Here is a 24,929-nt window from a genome sequence, read left to right as displayed (position 1 = left end):
ATAAGATCTCTGGAGTGAGACTTTATAGGTGAATATATTACATTAAACAGACGTCGAAGATTGGAAGCTAAATGTCTACCTTTAATAAATCTGGTTTGGTCTTGTGATATTACCGAAGGAAACACTCTCTCAGTCCTTCTAGCTAGAGTATCTTGACATCTTTATTCAGAAGTGAGATTGGTCTGTATGATGCACATTGTAGTGAGTCCTTATTTTTCTTAGGAAAAACAGTAATTAATGCTTGGCGAAAAGTTTGAGGTAGAATTTTATTGTCTCTGGCTTCTATAAATGTTGCTAATAAAAGGAGAGGAAACTTAATTGAAATTTTAATTTTAAAATTCAGCAGGGTATTAGAATTAATTAGAATTAGAATTAGAACAATCTAGACGAGAACAGGCCATTCAGCCCAACAAAGCTCGCCAGTCCTATCCACTTGTTTCCTCCAAGAAAACATCAAGTCGAGTTTTGAAAGTCCCTAACGTCTTACTGTCTACCACACTACTTGGTAGCTTATTCCAAGTGTCTATCGTTCTTTGTGTAAAGAAAAACTTCCTAATGTTTGTGCGGAATTTACCCTTAACAAGTTTCCAACTGTGTCCCCGTGTTCTTGATGAGCTCATTTTAAAATACAAGTCTCGATCCACTGTACTAATTCCCTTCATAATTTTAAACACTTCAATCATGTCACCTCTTAATCTTCTTTTGCTTAAACTGTAAAGGCTCAGCTCTTTTAATCTTTCCTCATAATTCAACCCCTGTAGACCTGGAATCAGCCTAGTCGCTCTTCTCTGGACCTTTTCTAGTGCTGCTATGTCCTTTTTGTAGCCTGGAGACCAAAACTGCACACAGTACTCAAGATGAGGCCTCACCAGTGCATTATAAAGGTTGAGCATAACCTCCTTGGACTTGTACTCCACAGATCGTGCTATATAACCTAACATTCTGATAGCCTTCTTAATGGCTTCTGAACACTGTTTGGAAGTTGATAGCTTGGAGTCCACTATGACTCCTAAATCCTTCTCATAAGGTGTACTCTCGATTTTCCGACCGCCCATTGTGTATTCAAGCCTAATATTTTACTTCCTATGTGTAATACTTTACATTTACTGACATTAAATTTCATCTGCCACAAATCTGCCCAAGCCTGTATGCTATCCAAGTCCTTCTGTAATGATATAACAGATTCCAAATTATCTGCTAATCCACCTATCTTGGTATCATCTGCAAACTTAACCAGCTTGTTACTTATATTCCTATCTAAATCATTTATATATATTAAAAAGAGCAGCGGCCCTGGCACTGACCCCTGTGGAACACCACTCTTAACATCGGCCAGTTCTGATGAGGTTCCTCGCATCATCACCCTCTGCTTCCTGTGTCTGAGCCAATTCTGCACCCATCTAAAAACATCACCCTGAACTCCCACTTCTTTTAACTTGATGCCCAACCTCTCATGTGGCACCTTATCAAATGCTTTCTGAAAGTCCAGATAAATAATATCAAAGCTCCACTTTGATCGTATCCTTTGTTGCCTCCTCATAGAATTCCAACATGTTAGTAAAACACGACCTCCCTCTTCTGAACCCATGCTGACTGTTCAGAATAACTCCTGTCCTTGTCATGTGTTGCTCAATCTTATCCTAATAATTCCTTCCATTAATTTTCCTGTGATGCTTGTTAAGCTTACTGGCCTATAGTTGCTTGGATCTGCCCTGTCACCCTTTTTATATAATGGGATGATATTTGCCATTTTCTAGTCCTTTGGAATCTCTCCAGTGCACAGTGACTTCCTAAAAATATGTGTCAAGGGTTTATATATGTACTCACTAGTCTCCTTAAGAACACAAGGATAAATATTATCTGGGCCTGGTGATTTGTTTGATTTCATCTTATTTAATCTGAGCAGCACTTCTCCCTCTACAATTTCCAAATCCCTCAGTACCTCCTTAGTAGTTGCATTTACCTCTGGCAGGTTATCCACTTGCTCACTTGTAAACACCTCAGAAAAATGTAAGTTTAGGGCATCTGCTATTTCATTGTCTGTATCTTTTTAATTCCCCTTTACTATTCCTGATGAACTTGACCTCCTCCTTAACTGTTCTTTTACTACTAAAATACTGAAAGAATCTCTTGGGGTCATCTTTCACCTTATCTGCTATATTCCTCTCCAACTGTCTTTTAGCCTCTCTGATATCCTTCTTAATGGTTGCCCTCATTTTCTCATACGCGCTACGGTTCTCTTTGCAGTCATTAGTCTTATATGCCTTATCCATCCATCCATTTTCCAACCCGCTGAATCCGAATACAGGGTCACGGGGGTCTGCTGGAGCCAATCCCAGCCAACACAGGGCACAAGGCAGGAACCAATCCTGGCAGGGTGCCAATCCACCGCAGGACACACACAAACACACCCACACAAGCACACACTAGGGCCAATGTAGAATCGCCAATCCACCTAACCTGCATGTCTTTGGATTGTGGGAGGAAACCGAGTGCCGGAGGAAACCCACGCAACACGGGAGAACATGCAAACTCCACGCAGGGAGGACCCGGGAAGCGAACCCAGGTCTCCTAACTGCGAGGCAGCAGCGCTACCACTGCGCCACCGTGCCGCCCCCCTTATATGCCTTATACAGCAGTTTTTTTCCTTTGCAACTTCTTTTTTAAATCTTTATTAATCCATCATGGAGTTTTTTTTAGTTTCCTATTACTTCCAAATTTAGGTATGTATCTGTCCTGCATTACATGTAAAACATTTTTAAACCTGTTCCACTGCTCCTCGACTGTCTCCACATTTAAAAGCTTATCCCAGTCTATCCTACTTAGACTTTGTCGCATCTGCTCAAAATTAGCCCTACTAAAGTTCAACTTAACAATTTTAGTCTTTGCATCTGTACTCTTACAAAATACTGAGAATTGTATTACATTATGGTCACTTGACCCTAGTGGTTCAATCACCTCTACACCCTCAATTCTATCCTGATTATTACAGAATACTAAATCCAGACAGGCTTCACCCCTTGTTGGTGCTTTAACATGCTGTGTTAAAAAACAGTCGCTAATTACTTCTAAAAACTCCTGCTCTTGTGCTCCTCCATCTGTAAGGTTATCCCAGTTAATATTTGGATAATTAAAGTCCCCCATGACTATAATATCCCCCTGTAAACTTGCCTTTTGATATTACTAAAAGATGTGTGTTGAAATTACTGTCTGAATTGGGTGGTCTATAACACACTCCTAAAATGAGACCTTTTTCCCTAATATTTTCCAGGCGAAGCCACATGTCCTCACTAAGATGGGGCTCATCATCCAACTGAAGATGACTTACATTTAATCCCTGTTGATGTGTAGGCATCAGGACCAGGGGCCTCATGTATAAACGGTGCGTACGCATAGAAATGTTGCGTAAGAACTTTTCCATGTTCAAATCGCAATGTATAAAACCTACACTTGGCGTAAAGCCCGCACTTTTCCACGGTACCTCATACCTTGTCGTACGCAAGTTCTCTGCTCGGTTTTGCAGACTGGCGGCACCGAGCGTCAAAGCAGTACTGCTGTTCCTGTGTGGTTACTCTTTTATTTTCCTGACACGACTTTATAAATACACTGAAACTAACCGCATATTGTTTATTAGTGTAATGCATCTGATTGTAATTAACTTGTAACAATATAATGGTCCAGGGAATAGCCATAGTATTCCAAACACCATAACTGCTTTAGTGTTGTTACTCTCACTGTACCTTCTTCTTCTTCTTCTTTCAGCTGCTCTTGTTAGGAGTTGCCACAGCGGATCATCTTTATCCACATTACTCTCACTGCACCACTCGGAGTATTTATATCACTGTATCTGAGTGGGGAATCACAGCAGCAGCTGCTCGGAAAGAGAATTATCGGTATACAGTATCAAGCACACGCTGTCTCAGCCACGGTAAAACGTTTCAAAGCCATTCCTGTACGGACCTCGCGGTTCTGAAACAGTTTCATCCCAAGAACTTTAAACGCACTTAATCAATTACTCCTTGTAGAACTGTTTGTACTTGTAAGTACAATCACCCCACTTTAAACTTGAACCACAGTTATAATATTACACACCCTGAGCCACTTTATAAAGCGCGTATTTACATATGATGACAATATCATTTTTAAGATGGAATGCAGCAAAATATGTTTATTATATTATACAGATAAAATGTTAACTTCATTTAAATAATCTATATTCTTCACTGGGACTGGCGTGAAGGATAGAATAATTAAACATGTACTACGAAGATATTTCAATATTCCTTAAACATTTTGAAGAATCGGCACTCTAAGCATACAGATGGCTTAACGTCTATTACAGAGCTGATTGTGTGGTGATCAGTTACTTGGAGAAAGAAAAGCAAGAACTGCAGGGGCAGCCACGCCAAAATATATTGAATATAAAACAGAAAGAGAAAATAACGACAAAGTTAAAAACGCAGTGGCAAATTTCGACATAAGTTGAACGCTTGTGTCATGAGCATGAGGCGGCTATGCAGTGTCCGCAACGGACGTGGCCATCCACCGTGCATAAGATACCATATTGACATTGGCGGGCAAAGGAGCCACCGATTCTTTCTCTGCCCAAGGCCGCCACAAGCCTAGAGCGGCTCATGAGTACTGCTGCAATAAATAATTTAATCGAAGGTCCCGCACAATCACTGCGCCGTGAAACCCATGTTTAATAACATGCTTTAACTCCTATCATCATGAAAATGATATGATATCACGTATACATCTCAGTATTTTAGTTATTCAGAGCTGTAATATCATGAATGTAATGGATTCTGTGTCCAGTCGGAGGAAGAGAGCCGGTTTAAGAAGCAAGTAGTGATTCACACACATACAGCACATAGAAGATCACATACAAAACAAAGCATTTAACGTGCTACTTTAATTACGATGTGATTTGAGAAACTGGTTAGTTAAACGATATTAAGATGAAGATAATGATGTTCTACTTTAATGACAAAATAAACTACATGATTAAAGTGGAAATTTCGAGATTGAAGTTGACATTTCGTGCTTTTTCCCTCTGTCTGCCTTTTTTCTCTGTACCCTAATAAGCTTTCATATGACACTCAGACAGTGGGCTATGGCTTGCCTTTTCACGGCAACTTTGATATCTGACAAGTTCTTTTTTATTTCTGGCACTGTGCGACTTTGTGAAAGTGAGCTTTCAAGTTTCTCCAACATGCTATGTCACTCGATCAACTTCCTTTTGTTGATTATACCACAGTTTAAATAAACAAATAGTATGTTTTTCCTTTGCCTCCACTTGGTTTTCACAGAAGGCTGAGCTTAAGGGCGATTTATATTGATTTGCATATTCAAAGAGGTGTAATTCTGGGAGGAGTTGGGGCGGGACAGAAGGCACGTGCATGTGCGTTAGTTTTCGGGTTAGCGTTAATCGGGATTTATGTAGTGGAAGAACGCGGAAGTTGGAGTACGCACAGATTCCTGCATCTGGATTTTTCTGTGCGTAAGCACATTTCGGTTTTTGTGCTTACGTCATGTTATAGTGTGAATTCTATGCACTGCGTTATACATGAGACCCCAGGTGCTTTCCCACTCTGAAGTGAATTAATAGTGTTGAGTAATTCTGATAGTGCCAGAGGTGTATCCAATTACTCTGCATTGAGAGTATCTAGCTGTGGTATCCGTAATGTATAAAAAAAAACACATTAGATTGTGTCTTGTATTCTTTAAACTGAGTTGAATATAAGGACTAATAGTAGTTTCTAAATGTGTGCATTATATTTTTATAATCAATAATTTTATCTCCATATGTAACATGAATGTAAGTTTAATGTCACTGTGCTCTGTACAAGAAATTATTTTATAAATTCACTCACATGAGCAGGCATTTAGAAACTGCTAGTCAGCATTTTGAAACTGCTAGCATTTGGAGAATAAAGGGGACAACTGTGAAAATAGTCATTGTACTATTCCTGTATGTTAAAAATTAAATTGAATCCTTTCCTTTCCTTGTTTGGAAACCAAGTAAGGGCCTGCACATGGAGAAGACAACATATAAATACTTGGACAGCAGCCAAACACTTTGAAGCCAATGGACAGACGGATGGATGATATCATCATTCGTCCTGAAAAACCTTCCAGCGCAGCAACAAAAAAAATGGCAGACTGTATAGACCAAGATCCCACCTTGGTATTGTCTTGTTATTATGGCTTCCCGGCTGTAATGCTGCGTAAATCGTCAGTAAAGAAAGCTAAGTTATATTCTCCTATGTGATTTTTACCACCGTATCACTATGGGAGGGATATCACCTTTTAATATCATATCTCTGTATTTTTCGGTTACTTAAAACGCCACAATTATAAAATAACTTATTCCAATTAGGGAGCTATATCACCCCCTAAAGAAAACACCATATGTGCTGGTGATTACTGATGTTGCATTGCAAACTTCCTGCTTGTGGATTTGTTGAGCTAAGATCTTATTAGCCTTCTCTCCGTAATTATGTCATGATTTATAAATAAGTTGTTCCATTTCTTTTGTTGTCAAGAGGTTAAGTTCTGATTGTGAAGCCTGTCTTTCCCTAAAAAGTGCCTCATTTGGAAACCTGCTGTGTTCTTGATCTATTCTGGAAATTTTACTGATTAACTCGGAGGCCTTCTTGGTTTCCAATTAATTTTTGTGGGAGAGATATGAGATAATCTGTCCTCTATATACAGTTATTTAGATTGGCTCAAATCCCCATTTTTGTATAATTGAAAAACATTTGCTAGTTCCCAATCCGCAGGAATTTCTGCAGAGTGCAATTAGTATTGAAAAATCCATGTCAAGGGGTTATACATGGATTCATTAAGCCTCCATAGTCACCCTAGGATAAATGTTATCTGGTCTCAGTGATTTCTTTAACTTCGGCTTTTTTTAATCCAAACAGAATTTCTTTCTCTGCAACTTCCAAATTATTAAGTAGCTCCTAAGTAGGGCTGCACGATAACAGAAAAAATGATTATCACGATTATTTTGCTCAAAATTTTTATCACGATTAATAATGACGATTATTCCTTTGGTAATGAACTTTTATTCATTGGGGATTCTTATTGCACTTTACAGCCACAAATAAAGAAAAATAAACAAACCGAACATGTTTAGAATGGAGAGTTTTTCTTAGCTGTGGTAAATAAATAAAATTAAACTGCCTCTTTTACATCAACTTGTAATAAAATCAAATAAGAATAAAAAATTTTTACAACATGTTACAGATTTTTGGCTAAGAACACAAGCCTGTCAACTTGATCAGGCTTTAGGGAAGACCGCAAGCAAGTAACTACATTTCCACCGGAACTAAAAGCCCTCTCTGAAGGAGAGCTTGTGGCTGGTATGCACAAGTATTTTTTTGCCACTTTTGAAAGCCTTGGGTAGATCTTTTCATGTTCTTTCCACCATTTTAATGGGTGCCCCTCACTATCCAGGTAGTTTGACTGCAAGTAAGATTACAGCTCACAGGCTAGATTAGCAGAATAAAAATGATGATTATTATACTGTAGACATATGACTCATTGTCATTATAATGTGTCATTATAATCAGGGGTGCACACAACTTTTTGAGTGTGTTCCTCAGGTGAGTAGCAGAAGCTGGTGTTTGGTACGCACTCCGCAGCGAGGTCTTAATAAGTGCAGATCGCTCCCTTAAGGTTTTGTGGTTTTTATCGTCATTGTGCAACTTGACGGAACACAAGGTTGCGTCTTGAGCGTATAATGCATTAAACAAATGTATTGCGTTTCATTAAAAATGGTATGAAAGAATCAGTTGTTCTTTTGTGATAAAACCGACATAAAATAAAATAAAATGCTATTTGAGTACGTATCTAATATCACGTGAGTGCGTGGCAAATATCATTTAATAAATAACGTCACTGACTAAAGACTGTTGGTAAAGAGCGCACTGTCATTTGGCCGTCTTAAAGTAGCCGAAAATGCGCACAGCTGCGCCTCATTTAAAAATTACCACTGCCACAAGCGGAAAACACACAAAATTATTTTATTTCAAAACGAAACCACTTTGTATGGTGCTTTCCGCCGGTGCAGAATAGGGTCCTGAGTCGGAGGAATAAACACTTTTCGAACATAAACGCAGTACCTAAACCAAAAGACATAAAACAAATGGTGTAGGTGAAATTTTAATCGCACACTGTCAAAAAACAGTCACAGTCAAGAGCTCTTCTCTTTTGTACACGAAAGCGCTGTAGTAACAAAATGGCGTTACGCGTTCATCATTTTTGTCATGCATGCGTACCCGTGTACCAGTTATGTGCACCCCTGATTATATCACTAAAACAACAACAACAATTAATATTTTTAAATTGTCAAATTGTTTCAATATATCTGGGAAAAAAACATACAACTTACCGATGGCTAAATGAAGTCTGTGACCAAAGCAGTGTAGCCTCGGCCAGTTATTCACAGATGCTGCCCTAATCATATTAGTTGCGTTGTCCGTTGTGATGCACACAAGTCTTTCTTCCACCAAGCCCCAAGCGGACATCGCTTCTTTGAGGCCCACTCCAATAAACTCAGCTGTATGGTCTTGTGGGAAAAACGAAGTTTGCAAAAGCTTGCTTTTTATCTTAAACTCGCTGTCAATAAAATGAACTGTCAAGCTCAAATACGGTTCCGCAGTTCTGCTTGACCATAAGTTGGTCGTGGCAGCAAAATATTCAAGGCTGAGCCTGAGAATTTCTCTTTCTATTTCTTTTCGGCATTTTGCATACAGCAAGGGCAGCGCAACATTGAACACTGTTGCGATCATTTTTTTAAACCCCTCACTGCTCATGGTGGTTATTGGACACATATCCTTGGCTATATGGTATGTGATCGCCTCTGTTATTTCCCGGTGTCTTTGCCAGCTAGGCAGATATGGTATTGCGTTGAACAATGTCCCTGATATTGTTGTCTGTGTTGTGGATGGCTGGTAATTTTTTGTTGTTGCTGTTTGTGCCTTCAGTCGTTGAAATTTTTGATAGTGTACTTTGTGGTGGCTTTTAAGGTGGTTGATGAGGTTTGTTGTGTTACCTTGGGACGTTTAGACGGAACAGGAGCAAAGTTTGCACATGACTCGTACCTGATCAACATCACATTCCTCGAAAACCGAAATAATTCCAGACAACTGAGTATGACCCCTTTTTAGGAACTAATGATCGCACTTCTGCACCTTCCTCACATTGCTCCGCCATCATATGTTTATTCTGACTGACTGTTATTGCTGCTATTGATTTTACTGCTTCAGAAAGCTCTTGCAATCTAGACGCAGTAACGTCATAAAAAACAGTTTGGTCTTCATACTGTAAAATTGCGACGATATTTTTAACTGATTGTGGGTCATAAATATCGTTATCATGACAAAAAAAAGATTAACCGTGCAGCCCTACTCCTAAGTAGTCCCTGTAAATGCTACTAGTGTTTTCTCCACAGGAAAACAATGTAAGAAAAATGGAAATTTAGAGTAGAGTATTTACAAGGGTGTGATATACATGTTAATATTCCTAATATCCTTCACCTCCAACTTGACCGTTCTTTTACTACTAAAATAGTGAAAGATCTTCTTTGTGTCACCTTTCACATTTTTTACATTACTTTTTTGCTTTCCTAATATTCTTTATAAAATCTGCCTCCCATACTGTCATAAGCCTTAAAGATAGATAGATAGATAGATAGATAGATAGATAGATAGATAGATAGATAGATAGATAGATAGATAGATAGATAGATAGATAGATAGATAGATACTTTATTAATCCCAAGGGGAAATTCACATACTCCAGCAGCAGCATACTGATAAAAAACAATATTAAATTAAACAGTGATAAAAATGCAGGTAAAACAGACAATAACTTTGTATAATGTTAATGTTTAGGGGGTGGAATTAAAGAGTCACACAGTGTGGGGGAGGAACGATCTCCTCAGTCTGTCAGTGGAGCACGACAGTTTAGTGGATGTAGTAGATTCTCCATGATTGAAAGGAGCCTGCTCAGCGCCCGTCTCTCTGCTACGGATGTTAAACTGTCCAGCTTCATTCCTATAATAGAGCTTGCCTTCCTCACAAATTTGTCCAGGTGTGTGGCGTCCTTCTTCAATATCCTGCCTCCTCAGCACACCACCATGTAGAAGAGGGCAGTCACCACAACTGTCTGGTAGAACATCTGCAGCATCTTATTGCAGATGTTGAAGGATGCCAGCCTTCTAAGGAAGTATAGTCTGCTCTGACTTTTCTTACACAGGGCATCAGTATTGGCAGTCCAGTCCAATTTATCATCCAGATGCACTCCCAGGTATTTATAGGTTTGCACCCTCTGCACAAGTCACCTCCGATGATTACAGGGTCCATGAGGGGCCTTGGCCTCCTAAAATCCACCACCAGTTCTTTGGTCTTGCTGGTGTTCAGGTGTAAGTGGTTTGAGTCGCACCATTTAACAAAGTCCTTGATTAGCTTCCTATACTCCTCCTCCTGCCCAGTCCTGATGTATCCCACAATAACAGTGTCGTCAGTGAACTTTTGCACGTGGCAGGACTCTGAGTTGTATTGGAAGTCTGATGTATATATGCTGAAGAGGACAGGAGAAAGTACAGTCCCCTGCGGCGCTCCTGTGTTGCTGACCACAATGTCAGACCTGCAGTTCTCGAGACGCACATACTGAGGTCTGTCTGTAAGATAGTCCACGATCCATGCCACCAGGTGTGAATCTACTCCCATCTCTGTCAGCTTGTCACTAAGGAGCAGAGGTTGAATGGTGTTGAAGACACTAGAGAAGTCCAAAAACATAATTCTTACAGCACCACTGCCTCTGTCCAAATGGGAGAGGGATTGATGTAGCATATAGATGATGGCATCCTCCGCTCCCACCTTCTCCTGGTATGCAAACTGCAGAGGGTCAAGGGAGCAGCACACCTGTGGCCTCAGGTGGTGAAGCAGCAGCCACTCCATGGTCTTCATCACATGTGACGTCAGAGTGACAGGCCAGAAATCATTCAGCTCACTAGGACATGATACCTTTGGGACTGGGGTAAAACAATAACAACAATCACATGTCCAAACTCTCTGGGCAAGTAATAGGGACGCAAAAGTACAGCCAACAGTTCAATGTCCCTACAGCAAGTGGAGATTTTAACATTTACATGTCCAGAGTTGCACCATCTTGTATTGACATAGAGTGCAAGTCCTCCTCCTTTCTGCTTCCCACAGGTACTTGCGTCTCTGTCCGCTCTAACTGTGCTAAACCCGGGTAGCTCCACGTTAGCATCTTGGATGTTAGGTGTTAGCCACGTTTCACTAAAACACAACAAACTGTATTCTCTGTAGATCCTGATATTTTTCACCAGTGCAGCCAGTTGGTTGATCTTATTTGGTAGTGAGTTCACATTTCCCAGGATCACAGAAGGCACCAAAGGTTTGTAGCGCCACTTTCTTGCTAGACGCTTGGCTGTTATCTTAGCACCGGCTCTGCTGCCCCGATACCGCCTTCTTACCTCGTTGGGTAAATAGGGAACCACACCGGCACGGGCATTTGTTCTCAGCACTTGAACTTGACTACTTTAATTGACAAGTCTCGGTGTGTAAAAATCCATCTCCAAGTAGTAAAAAGAGTTAACAGTGAAATAAAGAAAAACAGAGAAAAAGGTAGAAAGATAATGATAAAGACTTTAAAGATAAAGTCATACACAGAGCTGCTGGAAAGGCACCTGATTCATCAAAGTAGTTATAGTTATTATGACATTGTGGTCAGCAACACAGGAGCACCGCAAGGGGCTGTACTTTCTCCAGTCCTGTTCAGCCTATATACATCAGACTTCCAATACGACTCGGAGTCCTGCCACGTGCAAAAGTTCGCTGATGACACTGCTATTGTGGGCTGCATTAGGAGTGGGCAGGAGGAGGAGTATAGGAAGCTAATGAAAGACTTTGTTAAATGGTGCAACTCAAACCACTTACACCTGAACACCAGCATGACCAAGGAACTGGTAGTGGATTTTAGGAGGCCCAGGCCCCTCATGGATGCCATGATCATCAGAGGAGACTGTGTGCAGAGGGTGAAAACCTATAAATACCTGGGAGTGCATCTGGATGATAAATTGGACTGGACTGCCAATACTGATGCACTGTGTAAGAAAGGTCAGAGCCGACTATACTTCCTTAGAAGGTTGGCGTCCTTCAACATCTGCAATAAGATGCTGCAGATGTTCTACCAGACGGTTGTGGCGAGTGCCCTCTTCTACGTGGTGGTGTGCTGGGGAGGCAGCATAAAGATGAAGGACGCCTCACACCTGGACAAACTTGTCAGGAAGGCAGTCTCTATTGTAGGAATGAAGCTGAACAGTATGACATCTGTGGCAGAGTGACGGGCGCTAAGCAAACTCCTGTCAATCATGGAGAATCCACTGCATTCACTGAACAGTGTCATCTCCAGACAGAGGAGTAGCTTCCTTGCTCCACTGACAGACTGAGGAGATCGTTCCTCCCCCACACTATGTGACTCTTCAATTCCACCCAGGGGAGTAAATGCTAACATTATTCAAAGTTATTGCTTGCTTTTAGATGCATTTTTATTACTCTTTAATTTAATATTGTTTTTTGTATCAGTATACTGCTGCTGGATTATGTGAATTTCCCCTTGGGATTATTAAAGTATCTATCTATCTATCTATCTATCTATCTATCTATCTATCTATCTATCTATCTATCTATCTATCTATCTATCTATCTATCTATCTATCTATCTATCTATCTATCTATTATAGTTAGAGCTAGAGGTATAATGCTTCTCTGGTATGTCACTGTTTTTTCTTTGCAACTTCCTTTCATCCACTGCAGAGATCTCTTTAATATCTTACTGGTTCTAAATTTTAAGACAAACTTTTAAGCCTGCTCCTCTGTTCCTGGACTGTTTCCACACATAAAATGTTTCTCCCACTATATCCTTTTTAGACTTTGCCACATCTGGTCAAAACTTGCCTTAACAAATTACATGGAAAATTTTAGTTTTTATATAGATGCTCTGCGAAAATATTGTGAAATCTCTTATATTAAGGTAAGTAAAGTACCTTGTGACAGGATAATTTTCAAACATCAAAAGGCAACGATTCAGACTGTGACATTGGCTATGGTACTTTACTAAATTACAAAATTTTAAAAGGCGAGTGCTTTAAGCAATAATTTCTAGGGTCACCAGTTTTTAACTATTCGTTTTAACATATACTGAATCTTCTTATTTTAATTTAAGGGACACAGGGATAATAATGATAAAATGGAATGAAAAAGTTAGCAAACACTGCAGATATCACTAAATTCAAAACATTGGCAGATAATCAAGTCTCGTCATTAACAGTTTAGCATACTGTAGATTCCGAAATATAAGCCTAAAATTTCGTCCTAGATTTTTGGCTTGGAGTTTGGGGGTCGGCTTATACAATGAGTGTCATTTCAGATTCAAGATTTCCCACGCAATGCCGGTTTTGCCGATGAATACGGAAGTAATTAATGATGAAACCACAGTGCCATCTTTCAGATGAAGAAGTAACTTTGCATGCTGGTACTTTAAATTAAATGAAGAATTTATACAAAAAAGTGTTTTAGTTGTTGATTTTATTAATAGAATTTATAATAAATTATCTGGAATTTTAAAATAAAAATTTTTGTTTTGATTTACGACCAACATCTTGCGTTATGACCCGAATGCGGTCACGTGTATCCGCTTGCGCGATTGTAAACAAACAACCGAGAGCATTAGTAAGCATCAGTCGGAGCCCAGATACATGTGTTTGTGGATGTAATTTCGGTCATTGCAGTGATTTACCTATATATATAATTCACTAAGACCATGCAAGCAAGACACATAATTGCTAAGGAAGGAAGAGAAGGTAACGAAGGTAAAGAAAGCGATCACAATCGAAACGATGATGGAAATTGTGTGGAAATATGAGAGTGCTGTTCATGTGACCGATCTCGCTAATATGTATAGCATGTCGAAATCCACCATCTCGACAATTTTACAAAGAAAAGATTTGCATAAGGAGGCTTCTGCTAAACAATAACCACCTTCTGTTTCATTCTCCTCCTCCTCCCTTCCTGCAGCCCAAAGATGTCAAATTAAATGGTGAGTACAGTATGAAATTGTTGTTTCTAGAATAGAATAGAATGCCTTTTATTGTCACTATATACATGTACATACAATGAGATTAAAAGCAGATCCTTCAGTGCAGACATATGTGTAGAACACAAGTAAATAAACAAATAAACAAATGGTGCGAAAAGATGCAAAGAAGTTGCAAAAAAAAAGTTCTGTATAGGGCTTGTATGGTTGTTTCTTTAGCCTTAGCATAACACCGGATCTGCGGCCCCGCTTCTGCTTTCTTTCCCTCCTCCATCTGCATCGTCTCCTAGACCCGATAACAATCCACGGAGAGCCCGCTGGTCTCGCTATGTTGTCTGGGATGTTGTGCGTGTGATGAAAAACTGGACGCTGATACCTATAAGGTTCTGACGGGTGTAGCTGATGTTCGCCAAACCGATCGTGCACAAACAAGCAAGAAAAAAAGTACAAAAACAACAAAAAAGTGCAATGAAAAGGAGAGCCCAGAGCCGCTGCGACCATTCGCGCCGCCATGCTCCTAGCTTAATCTAGCCTACTTCTGGTAGGCTAGGCACTTTTCATAACTTTTTGGTTAGTACATTAGAAAAATTATTGGTGTTTTGGTAAATTATGCACATTATACAACCCTTTTTTATTATGAAAAGGTTAAGAAAGTGTTGCAGTGGGAGGTTCGGAATGCATTATGGGTATTTTCATTATTTCTTATGGGGAAAACAATCTTGACTTACAACTAACTTGAGTTACAACCAGCCCTCGCGAAAGAATTAAGTTCGTAAGTCAAGGGTCCACTGTATTGCGTATTTAAGTTAATCAAAAATAATAACGAGTCTCCGAAATCCACCCGATGTACGTATTTGCATATATAGTTTCAACACAAAGGTTTCATTTTACCAAACTTCTCCAAATCACTTCCTGGTTTCCATCAAAAATTCCGGCAGTCTCAAATTCTCGCCGATAAACATGATAAATATACCTGAAGAGACACTTTTAAGGAAATTTAGAAAATTTTGTTTGGAGAAAGGGGTCGGCTTAAATACCGGTCATTGGCAAATACATGTAATTTAGTAGATAAAGAAGGGGGTAGGCTTATATTCCGGGATCTATGGTACTTAAATAGCAAATTAAACGTAATAAACTAATTAATTTTTTAAAATTCACACTGGGATTGTAAGAAAATAGAAAACACACTTTGCATAAAAGACTTTTATGGATTTTACTGGACACATCACTCTCCACAACATGACAAGTTAATAGTATCCTGGGAATGTAAAGAGTTAAGAAAGGCTATGCTTAAGTTCAATAATGCACTTGTACAGCTAGATCGGTAATAAAGTGTTCAGATTTGGCTTTTGTGTTATGAAAAGTCCTCATAGTACCACAGGACAAAGACTATAGAAAACTGTTAGACTTGAATTACAAGGTCTGATGAATAACTGAGGAAGCAATTGGAAATTATAAAGGAGAGAACAGTGTAATAAGCAAAGCGAATTCAAGCTTTCATATTTAAATATTCAGCGAAGTACAGATACATTTAAGTTACAATTAAATGTTAAGTAATATGTTCCACATAGAGAATTGTAGATGCAATGAAACAAGTCTTTCAACAGTTCACTTGAAAGCCAAACCTTATAAAACTTCAGATATATACTTAACATTTTTAGGCATAATAAAATTATGATGCTGGACTCAATTGACTGGCAATGTAAGCCGGACTGTGTCTTCTCTGTTGCGTAATAAATTTGCTTTAACTTTCTAAAACGACTCACCCTAGTTTCAAACATCAGCTTAATAGAGTCTTCTGTAAAGATATGAAACATAATCTTTCTGTTGCTGAAGAGAAGAGCAGACTTCATCATCGTCAGGGCTTCTTCTAGATGATTTCTACAGGCCACTAAAGCCAAATGCATTGGCCCTTTATGGGACATTGACGTTGAAAATTGTTTTGGATGTTTCCTAGAAGTGGATGAAAAGAATACATACATTTTATAAAATAATTACAATTTTCTAACATTACAAAATTAAGCAAATAGCACTATGTGTTTAACCTTTTTATATGTTACTTATTCTGGTTGGAAGAGACAGAGTCTGTCCAAACACTTAAGGAGCAGTGATCAGCGAATGCTACAGAGTTTGCTTCATTATGAGTTCAGCGAAATCACGAAAATGTTCAAAACTTCGCCGAGTGTTACGGAAGGAGGTACTGAACTAGTTTTGAGTGGACTATAATGGTGCAATGGTCTGGTGTCCTTGATAGCTAGAAAGTGTCTTTCAACCATGCTGGACTGATTATTGAGCCCACAAATGTGATCTGATCCTTGAGGCAGCAGTGCTAATCATTGTGTCATCATGTTTTAAAGGGCAAAAGACGCAGACGGAACAATAACCACAAATAAAATACAACAAATGGCTACAAACTAGTAATAAATGAAAAAAATATATATCATGGTGCTCACAGAGTTCCAATCTTGGGTCACACATTAGCCATGTGACAAGGCGGCAGCATGGAAGTGGCTTGTTCCATTGTCTGCAGCTGGGACTCCAAGGCACTGCTGGAAAGTCTTTACTGTTTCGGATCTCTGTGCTGATACTTTTTTCTTCCACAAAGAAGATGGAAATATGGAAGTTTATTTATGCCAAAATTAAATGCAGCCCAATGTGAGGGCTATCAACCAAACGATTGCTTTTGACTCATGTCAGTTTAAAATGCAATACAAAAGTGTATTACATTGTAATTCATGTCCATAGATCGTGTGTCATAACTAAAAGTAAAGCAGACATATTACAATTCACTTAGATGCAGCTCTGTGTGAACTGCCTTTTGATTGAAGACCATACTTTAATTGTGCCAAAAGGAAATGTAATCAAATGATCAATCAGTGTCAAAAGATGGGAGCAAAGGGTATCAACAGTCAGGGAAAGAGGCAGTCCAACCACAAGTTTGTTTTACTTGAACAGGGAGTTGATAACATAGGGGATCCACCATCTCATTGAATGGTGGAAGTGGGCAATCTAAATGACAATTTAATTTGTGTTTTGGAAGAAGTGAAAAACTATACACTATCTGTTTATTACAGACAAAATGAATAAAGTTATGAAGAAACTCAGCTCTGTGACACTGACAAATGTTTCACTATATTCAGTATTTAGCTAAAATAAATAATACCGACATCTCAAAAATTTAACTGCACTGCTTAATTTAATATACGTATAGAAAGAAAACACGTTTAGACAACTTAACATAAGAGTAAACTTTTTCAGTGAGACCAAAAACATATTTTTTACTGTTTCAGTTACACACTCCACAGTTCATATTGACTACTGTCAGGGATGCCAGGGGCAACAACCCGGCCGGGACGCCTTGAGGGACCTGAAGAGGGTCTATGCCCGCCATGGATCACGTGGGGGCCGCCATCCTGGTTGGTTTGGGGGCCACGGGTAGAGTGCTTGGAAGCCCAACCCTGTAGGGACCCGTGGTCACCGCCAGGGGGCGCCCCAATGCCTTGGGGACCCTGGACCTCAGCACTTCCGCCACACCAGGAAGTGCTGGGGAAAAGATAAGGACACCGGGAGAGCTTCCGGAAGAACAGCCGGCATTTCCGCCACACTGGGGCGTGTCCAGGGAGGAATGCCGGGAAACACCTGGAGCTCATCCGGGATGAGATAAAGGGGCCGTCTCCCTTCATTCGAGGCTGGAGTCAGGTGGAAGCAGGACAAAGCAGGAGAGAGAGTGTGGAGGCGGCCCGAAGAGGAAGGCATTGTGTGGCCAGGACTGTGTTTGGAGTTTGTGTGCACTTGAATATTGTAAATAGTACTTTGTAAATAAATGGTGTGGTGGTGGATTACAACATGTCTGCCTGTCTGTGTCCGGGCCGCGTCCACACTACATTTATGCTCAACCCCTGAATACAGAAATGTTTAGGGTGGACTACCTCTTTCTCCAACTGTTGGAACTATTGCTACACCTTTTGATGCTGATTGGTCATTTGATTACTGTTTGCAGTCGATTACCATGTGATCTTGATTCACAATGCAATACACTCAAGCTGCTGCTAAGCAAAATGCAGTACGTCTGCTTAGCTCTTGTTTATGAGATAAAACCTACGAGTATGAATTAAAATGCAGTTTGCTTTTATCTCACATTTAAAACTGACAATACAATTGTGTGAAAAGCAAAAAAGATTGTTAGATTGATATATTTTTAATTATGATGTGATAAAATTGTGCCAATATCAAATGTCCCACTGGCCTGTGTATTGCATTTCAATGTAGTTAACATGTTGGATTGCATTTAATTTTGGTATGTGTAATATTCAATATAGAAATGCCTTGTGAATAGTAATAAATCTTTCTTGTTATTATTATTTCACAGTGTCGCATTTCTTTACTTTCTCTGGGAGGGTGAGGGCTACTTTAAGGCTGGTTTGCATGATGCATGCAAATTAGCTATGCACTGCCGCACTGCTATCTGGAAAGGGATCAGTGTTACATATCTATTACTCATAATATTCTCATTGCAGTTAGCTAATGTACTCCTTTTATATATATATGGGTGGAAGGCTGGAGTACTGATTGGATTGTAACATCACTCATGCCCAAAGCAGATTGGTAACAATCTTATAGCACAAACATAGGAAAGTTCGGAGCATGGCTGCTACGGATGTGTGATACCACACTGGCCTTTCGAAGCATCATGGCGGGCAGGGGCTGGAAGAAAAAAATCTGCAGGTGAATTTCCAGGAAAATATTTGTTATATTTACTGTTAAAAATACCTTGGTAAATTTGACAGAAAAACACTGTTAGGAGTAAAGCAAAGAAACCAACCCGCGATACAGAACACAATCACCATAAGACAAGAATTTCAGGCACAACATAGCATTTTTCATCAAGCTTTGAAAAATCCTCTGTACTGTTAGAAAAACCTGGAGTCTCTAAAAGAAGTCCATATGACTAGTGAATGCAAAATCCGAAAAAGGGGAAATTCAGCCTTGAAGAGAGCATCACACAATCTCTTAACTTTATAATGAAAGCTTCATTCACACTTTAAACTTTTCCATTGCAGCTATGTTATTACTATTAAACATCTGCAAATTAATATAATGTCATATTCAGCTGTTCAACTTCATAAAGGAAGATTTTATTATTAAATGTCAACAAACAGTAGCACAGATTATTTTTAAAACTGTTTTAAAACAGAAAACCTGATACTGTATACTGAGCAGTCAACTTATATTTACAAAACCAAATACCTAACATTGTGAAGGTCTTCCTTGTGTCACCAAAACAGCTCTGACCCACTAAAGCATGGACTCCACAAGACCTCTGAAGGTGTTCTATGGTATCTGGCTCCAAGATGTTACCAGCAGATCCTTTAAGTCCTGTAAGTTGTGATTTGGGGCCTCCATGGGTCAGACTTATTTTTCCAGGACATCCCACATATGCTTTATCGGATTGAGATCTATGGAATCTGGAGACCAAGTCAACACTATGAATTCTTTGCCATGTTCCTCAAACCATTCATGAACAATTTTTGCACTGTGACTGGGCTCATTATTCTGCTGAAAGAGGCCACTGTCATCAGGGAATACTGTTGCTAAGGGGTGTACTTTGTCTGCAACAACCTTTAGGCAGGTGGTACATGCCAAAGTAACTTCCACATGAATGTCAGGACCCAAGGTTTTCCAGCATAACTTTGTTCAGAGCATCACACTGCCTCTACCTGCTTGCCTTCTTCCAACAGTGCATCTTCCTGCCACTTCTTCTCCAGGTAAAGGATGCTCATGCACATGACTGTCCACATGATCTAAAAGAGATTATCATGTAACAGACCAGGCCACCTACTTCCACTGCTCCATGGTCCAGTTCTGACACTTAAGTGCCCACTGTATGTGCTTTTGGTGGTAGACAGAGGTCAGCATGGGCACTCTGACCTGTCTGCAGCTATGCAGAAAGCGGCGATGCACTGTGTTTTCTGACACCTTTCTCTTATGGCCAGCATTAAGTTTTTAAACAATTTGTGTTAGAGTGGCTCTTCTGTGGGATCAGACCAAATAGGCTAGTCCTTGCTACCCATGCGCATCAATGAGTCTTGGGCACCCATGATCCTGTTGCTGGTTCACTGGTTTTCCTTCATTGGACCACTTTTGGTAGGTATTAACCAAAGCATACCAGGAACACACCACAAGACCGGACACTTCGGAGGCGCTCTGACCCAGTCATCTAACCATCACAATTTGGCCCTTGTCAAAGTCACTCAGATCCTTACTCTTGCCCATTTTTCTTGCTTCCAACACATCACCTTCAAGAACTGACTGTTTACTTTCTGCCTAATATATCCCACTCCTTGACAGGTGCCACTACAACAAGATAATTAGTGTTTTTCATGTCACCCGTCAGTGTTTTTAATGTTGTGGCTAATAAGTGTATTTGCTTATATAAGATACACTTATCTTACACTTCACCCCCTGCTCGCTTTCCTCGCCAACCCCCGTGTTTGGATTTCTTTTCTTTCTTTGAAATGATTGCTATTTCATTAGTTTCACTTTTATTTCAGAACTTCTGTAAAAACAATAGAGTATTTGGAATCTTGCGAGTCCCAATATGCTGAATCTTGTTAATGAGGTCCGTGAGACATGTGTTTAATGACTTTGTACCATAATTCAGGATAGGTTTCTCTGTCTGGAATTTTAGCACACACAAAACGATCTGCATCCTCAGCAGGTAATCATTTTTTTTTAAAAAGTAACCATAAATTCATGTGCGGTAAACTCCGTTTTTGAAATTCTCAAGATTCTTTATTTGTCACATGCATAGTTGTACAGGAAAACACGCAATGAAATGCATCCTGATCTGCTTATCAAAAACTGTGCAAAGTTAGAAGAATATCAGTTAGATTAACAAAAAGTCATAGATTGAAAGATAACAGTATAGTAGAACATAATAAATAAGTAAAATTATGTGAATGAAGTAGAATTAAGTGTTAAGGTGCAATAGTGCAGTGATGATTGTGCAAAATCAAAGTTAGACAGGTGCATAGTTAAATGAGGCAGTTTGTTTGTTTGCACTACTGCGATCTTTACTTTCTTTTTTTTATACTTTCTAATTTTCCTACTTTCATATTCTTTAACTTTCTCCACATGTGTATTGCTCCGATTTTTTTTTGAGCCTTTTGAATTCCACTGCTTTCATAATCTCTAACCTGCTCTGCATGTGTTTAGTGTCAACTTTTGTGAATGTCTTTATGAAGTTCTACGTTGTCTTTTACTCTGTATTTTATTTCTTAGCCAGATTGGACATGCTTTTTTTTTTATTCCACTTGCACCAGGCTGACAATTAATTACTTTTCTTACTTTTTGAATTTGCACCTTGATTATTCCTTTTCTTTTTTGCTCTTTTTTCTCTCCAACGCTTTTGACTCTCTTTCCTCCATGCTGCTTTCTTCTTTGCTTAGTCGTTCATTTATAACGTATTGTCCGTATTCACTTTATATGCACTGAGAGCCCTGGATCTGTGTGTGCTCAAATCCTTTAGATGACTGAATGTTTTGCTGCCTCTTGGCTTAATTGATATTGATTGTAAGTAGTAAGTATTGATTCTTACAAGAATCTCATGTTCTACGTCCCCGCAAGACGATCCTGGGTCAATCTCTTGGGGCAAAGTCTTATGTTTAAGGTCCCCGCGAGGCGCTCTGTGGCCAATCTCTTTCATCTCGCGGTTTCTTTAAAATGTCTTCAATTCATTAGATTTTAATACAGTTCTATGATAGCAAAGTAATTATGACTAGCCAAATTGCCTTTTTTTTCCAAGTATGTTAACATTGTATTATTTGATGCATTGAAAAATCACTCAGGTTTTGAGTTCTATGAATGCTTTGAAATAACTTCCATTTTCTTTGTGACACCTCTTGACTCACTAGTACAAGAAAATCCCTACATATCATATACCATTTGACTTGTCTTGATGTCCTGTGTGGACTATGGCCAGCAGCTTATCCTGGCCAATACCCCCAAGCCGCTAGGTGGAGCCCTTCCTGCAGCATGGAGATGCCCCGAATTTCAGCAGGGCATCATGGAGTTTTCCTTCACAGCCCTGCTGGATACCATGGGGGCCACCAGAGGACGCTGCAGGGAGGCTCAAGGATTTGTATTCTCCGTATAGCCCGGAAGTACTTCCCTGTCACGAGGGTGGAAGAAATAAAGTACTTCCGGGCTGAAGAAAAAGAGCAGTTTTCACCTGCTGGGAAATCACATTGACTGAGGGATCAGAAGCACTTCCGGGTCAAGGACTATAAAGGATTGTGGGAAACCCCAGAGTGTTGAGCTTAGTTCGGATGAAGGGTGACAACGCGTTTGGGAGTGGAGGATTTTATTATTGATTTGACTTGTTAATATTTATGAGTATTGTGGAGTGGTGTTTTGTGTACATTATTATTGTAATAAATTTAATTATTGGACTTTTATCTGGTGTCTGGCGTCTGGTCTGCGGGTTTAAGGGGACGACAGTGCCCCCTATCTGTCACACCTGTTATGCAAGTACAGTAATCCCTTGCTATATCGTGCTTCGACTTTCGCGGCTTCACTCTATCGCGGATTTTATATGTAAGCATATCTAAATATATAACTCAGATTTTTTGTTACTTCGCAGGTTTCTGCAGACAATGGGTCTTTTACTTCTGGTACATGCTTCCTCAGTTGGTTTGCCCAGTTGATTTCATACAAGGGACTCTACTGGCGGATGGCTGAGAAGCTACCCAATCAGAGCACACAGTTAAATTCCTGTGTGCTGATTGGCTCAGCGACGGAGCATATTTCATATTATTGCTTATTATCCTCAGATATCCTGTATTTATCCGACCTGAGGGGCACTACTACAGTATATGCAAGCATATATACACATGGCCAACAAGAAAGGGGGTCCGAAAGAACCAAAAACTAAATCTACATCCAAGCTCAAATCGGCAAGCCCAAGTTCAAGATACGGCCTTTCAGAAACTGACCTGGATCAGATGGGCGAAAGCCCAGACACCTCAGGACCACGGCCCGCCACATCGTCTTCGGCTGAGAGCGAAATGGGGAGCGAATGTACGAGCATGAGTGAAGCAGGTCTTGACAGCTCGCCGATTGGAGAAGATCACCTGAAATTGGAAAAGGCCTTGCAGTCCGCGGCTTCAACTACTCCACGCAAGCCGGGAACAGTGGGAACACCGGCTACAATAGAGCCTGCCGCCTCATCTATGGTGCACGAAAGCAGAATTGATCTGTCTGAGCTGAAGGTGATGATTGCTGAGCTCATGCAAGAGATAAAGAAAGATATAAAAAAAAAGTGAGAAGGCAAATGAGAAGCTGCGGCAGCAGGATAATAAAATCTTTAGAGATATGCAGGGTAAAATGGAAGAGCACATTCAGGAAACCTCGTTTAAACTGAGCGCACTTGCTGATCAACTGGAGGATCTTAAGGAGACATTCATGACTCGGATTGAAGCAGCCGAAAATCTAGCTGCCAGTGCTGAAGAAAAAGCAATAGCTATCAGCTCTGAATGCAAAAAACTTGGAGACAGACTTGCTGCTTTGGAAGATGGAAGCAGAAGTAGTAATATCAGAATTGAAGGACTGCCTGAGAATCGAAAAAGTCCAAACCCAGTGAAATTCGCAGCTGAACTATTTTCTAAAATAATGAGAGAAGAGTTTAAAGCAGATTCAGAGATAGCAGCGGCTTATCGCGTACGTGGATCAAATACCGTTAGACCTAGATCTTTTATTATTCGCTTTGAGAGATTATCATTTAAGCTAGTGGTGATGGCACTCCTCAGACACAAGCAAGAGATTATATATGAAAATAACCACATTCGTATCTTCCATGATTTCTCTCCAGCAACAGCTACTAAACGCGCAGCTTTCTACAACATTAAACTTTTTTTTTTTTTTCTTATCTAATTATTTTTTCTCTACCTTAAATGAGACTGTTCAACACCATACCCTTGGTTTATTGTTATTGCTATTATTGCATTAAGACTTATCATGCTTATTCTGGACCACTTTCTAACACTTTCTATCCGGGTGTATTATCTTAATACATTAAGATTGCTGAAGATTATATATATTTTAAGTTCATAGTTTGTTAATGATTCAATTTTAGGCATATAGTATTTAGACTATATTGGTAATAGATATCTCTATTTTTTAATCCTAAAACACCACTGCGTGGGGGCTTGTTTTGCTTTGGATGTGCTCTGTCTCTGGGTATGTCAGAGGACCGGGACTGTGTGAAGTAGGGTCTAGCGTCACGTGGGGAGGCAAAAAGGCAGGGTGGGGGGTTAAGGGGAGAGAAAGAGAGCAAGCTATATCTATATCTAATCTATCCTTTTAATTTTTATAATTATAACTACCAACGTAATAATAGGCTGCATGGCAATAACTATTGGGGAAATAGGAAATTAAGGCTGAAGCTGTCTCACTTCTAGTTAAGACGATAAAATGTAATCAAAAATTCAGAATCAATGTCTCCATGATGGGACAGTTAACTTCGTGAGCTGGAATGTTAAAGGCCTGAATTACGAATTAAAGAGAAAGAAAATACTCTTTCACCCAAAACCTTTAAACGCTAAAATAGTATTTTTACAGGAGATCCACTTACTAAGCAAGGATCAGTTCCGTCTGCATAAGGACTAGACTGGCCAAATGTTCCATTCTAGCTTTACAAAGAAAACTAGAGGTGTGGGAATTCTCATACATAGAACAATCTCATTTGTAGCATCAGAGGTAGTATTGGATCCTGAAGAGAGATATGTGCTGGTCAT

At 39.7% G+C, this 24,929-nt stretch overlaps 1 protein-coding gene across 1 annotated transcript in view; it reads right to left on the bottom strand.

Annotated features, from left to right (window-relative positions):
• The window catches only part of LOC120540222 (glucoside xylosyltransferase 2-like), a 75,767-nt gene that overhangs the window by 25,885 nt on the left and 24,953 nt on the right, over nt 1-24,929 (bottom strand). Inside the window, exon 2 of the mRNA XM_039770785.1 lies at nt 15,903-16,089. Within this exon, the coding sequence (XP_039626719.1) occupies nt 15,903-16,089 (187 nt within the window). The remainder of the gene's footprint in view (nt 1-15,902; nt 16,090-24,929) is intronic.

This window comes from Polypterus senegalus, chromosome 12 (genome assembly GCF_016835505.1).
Source record: "Polypterus senegalus isolate Bchr_013 chromosome 12, ASM1683550v1, whole genome shotgun sequence".
In the NCBI taxonomy this organism is placed as follows: domain Eukaryota; kingdom Metazoa; phylum Chordata; class Cladistia; order Polypteriformes; family Polypteridae; genus Polypterus; species Polypterus senegalus.
This window is presented reverse-complemented; position numbering and strand designations above follow the sequence as displayed.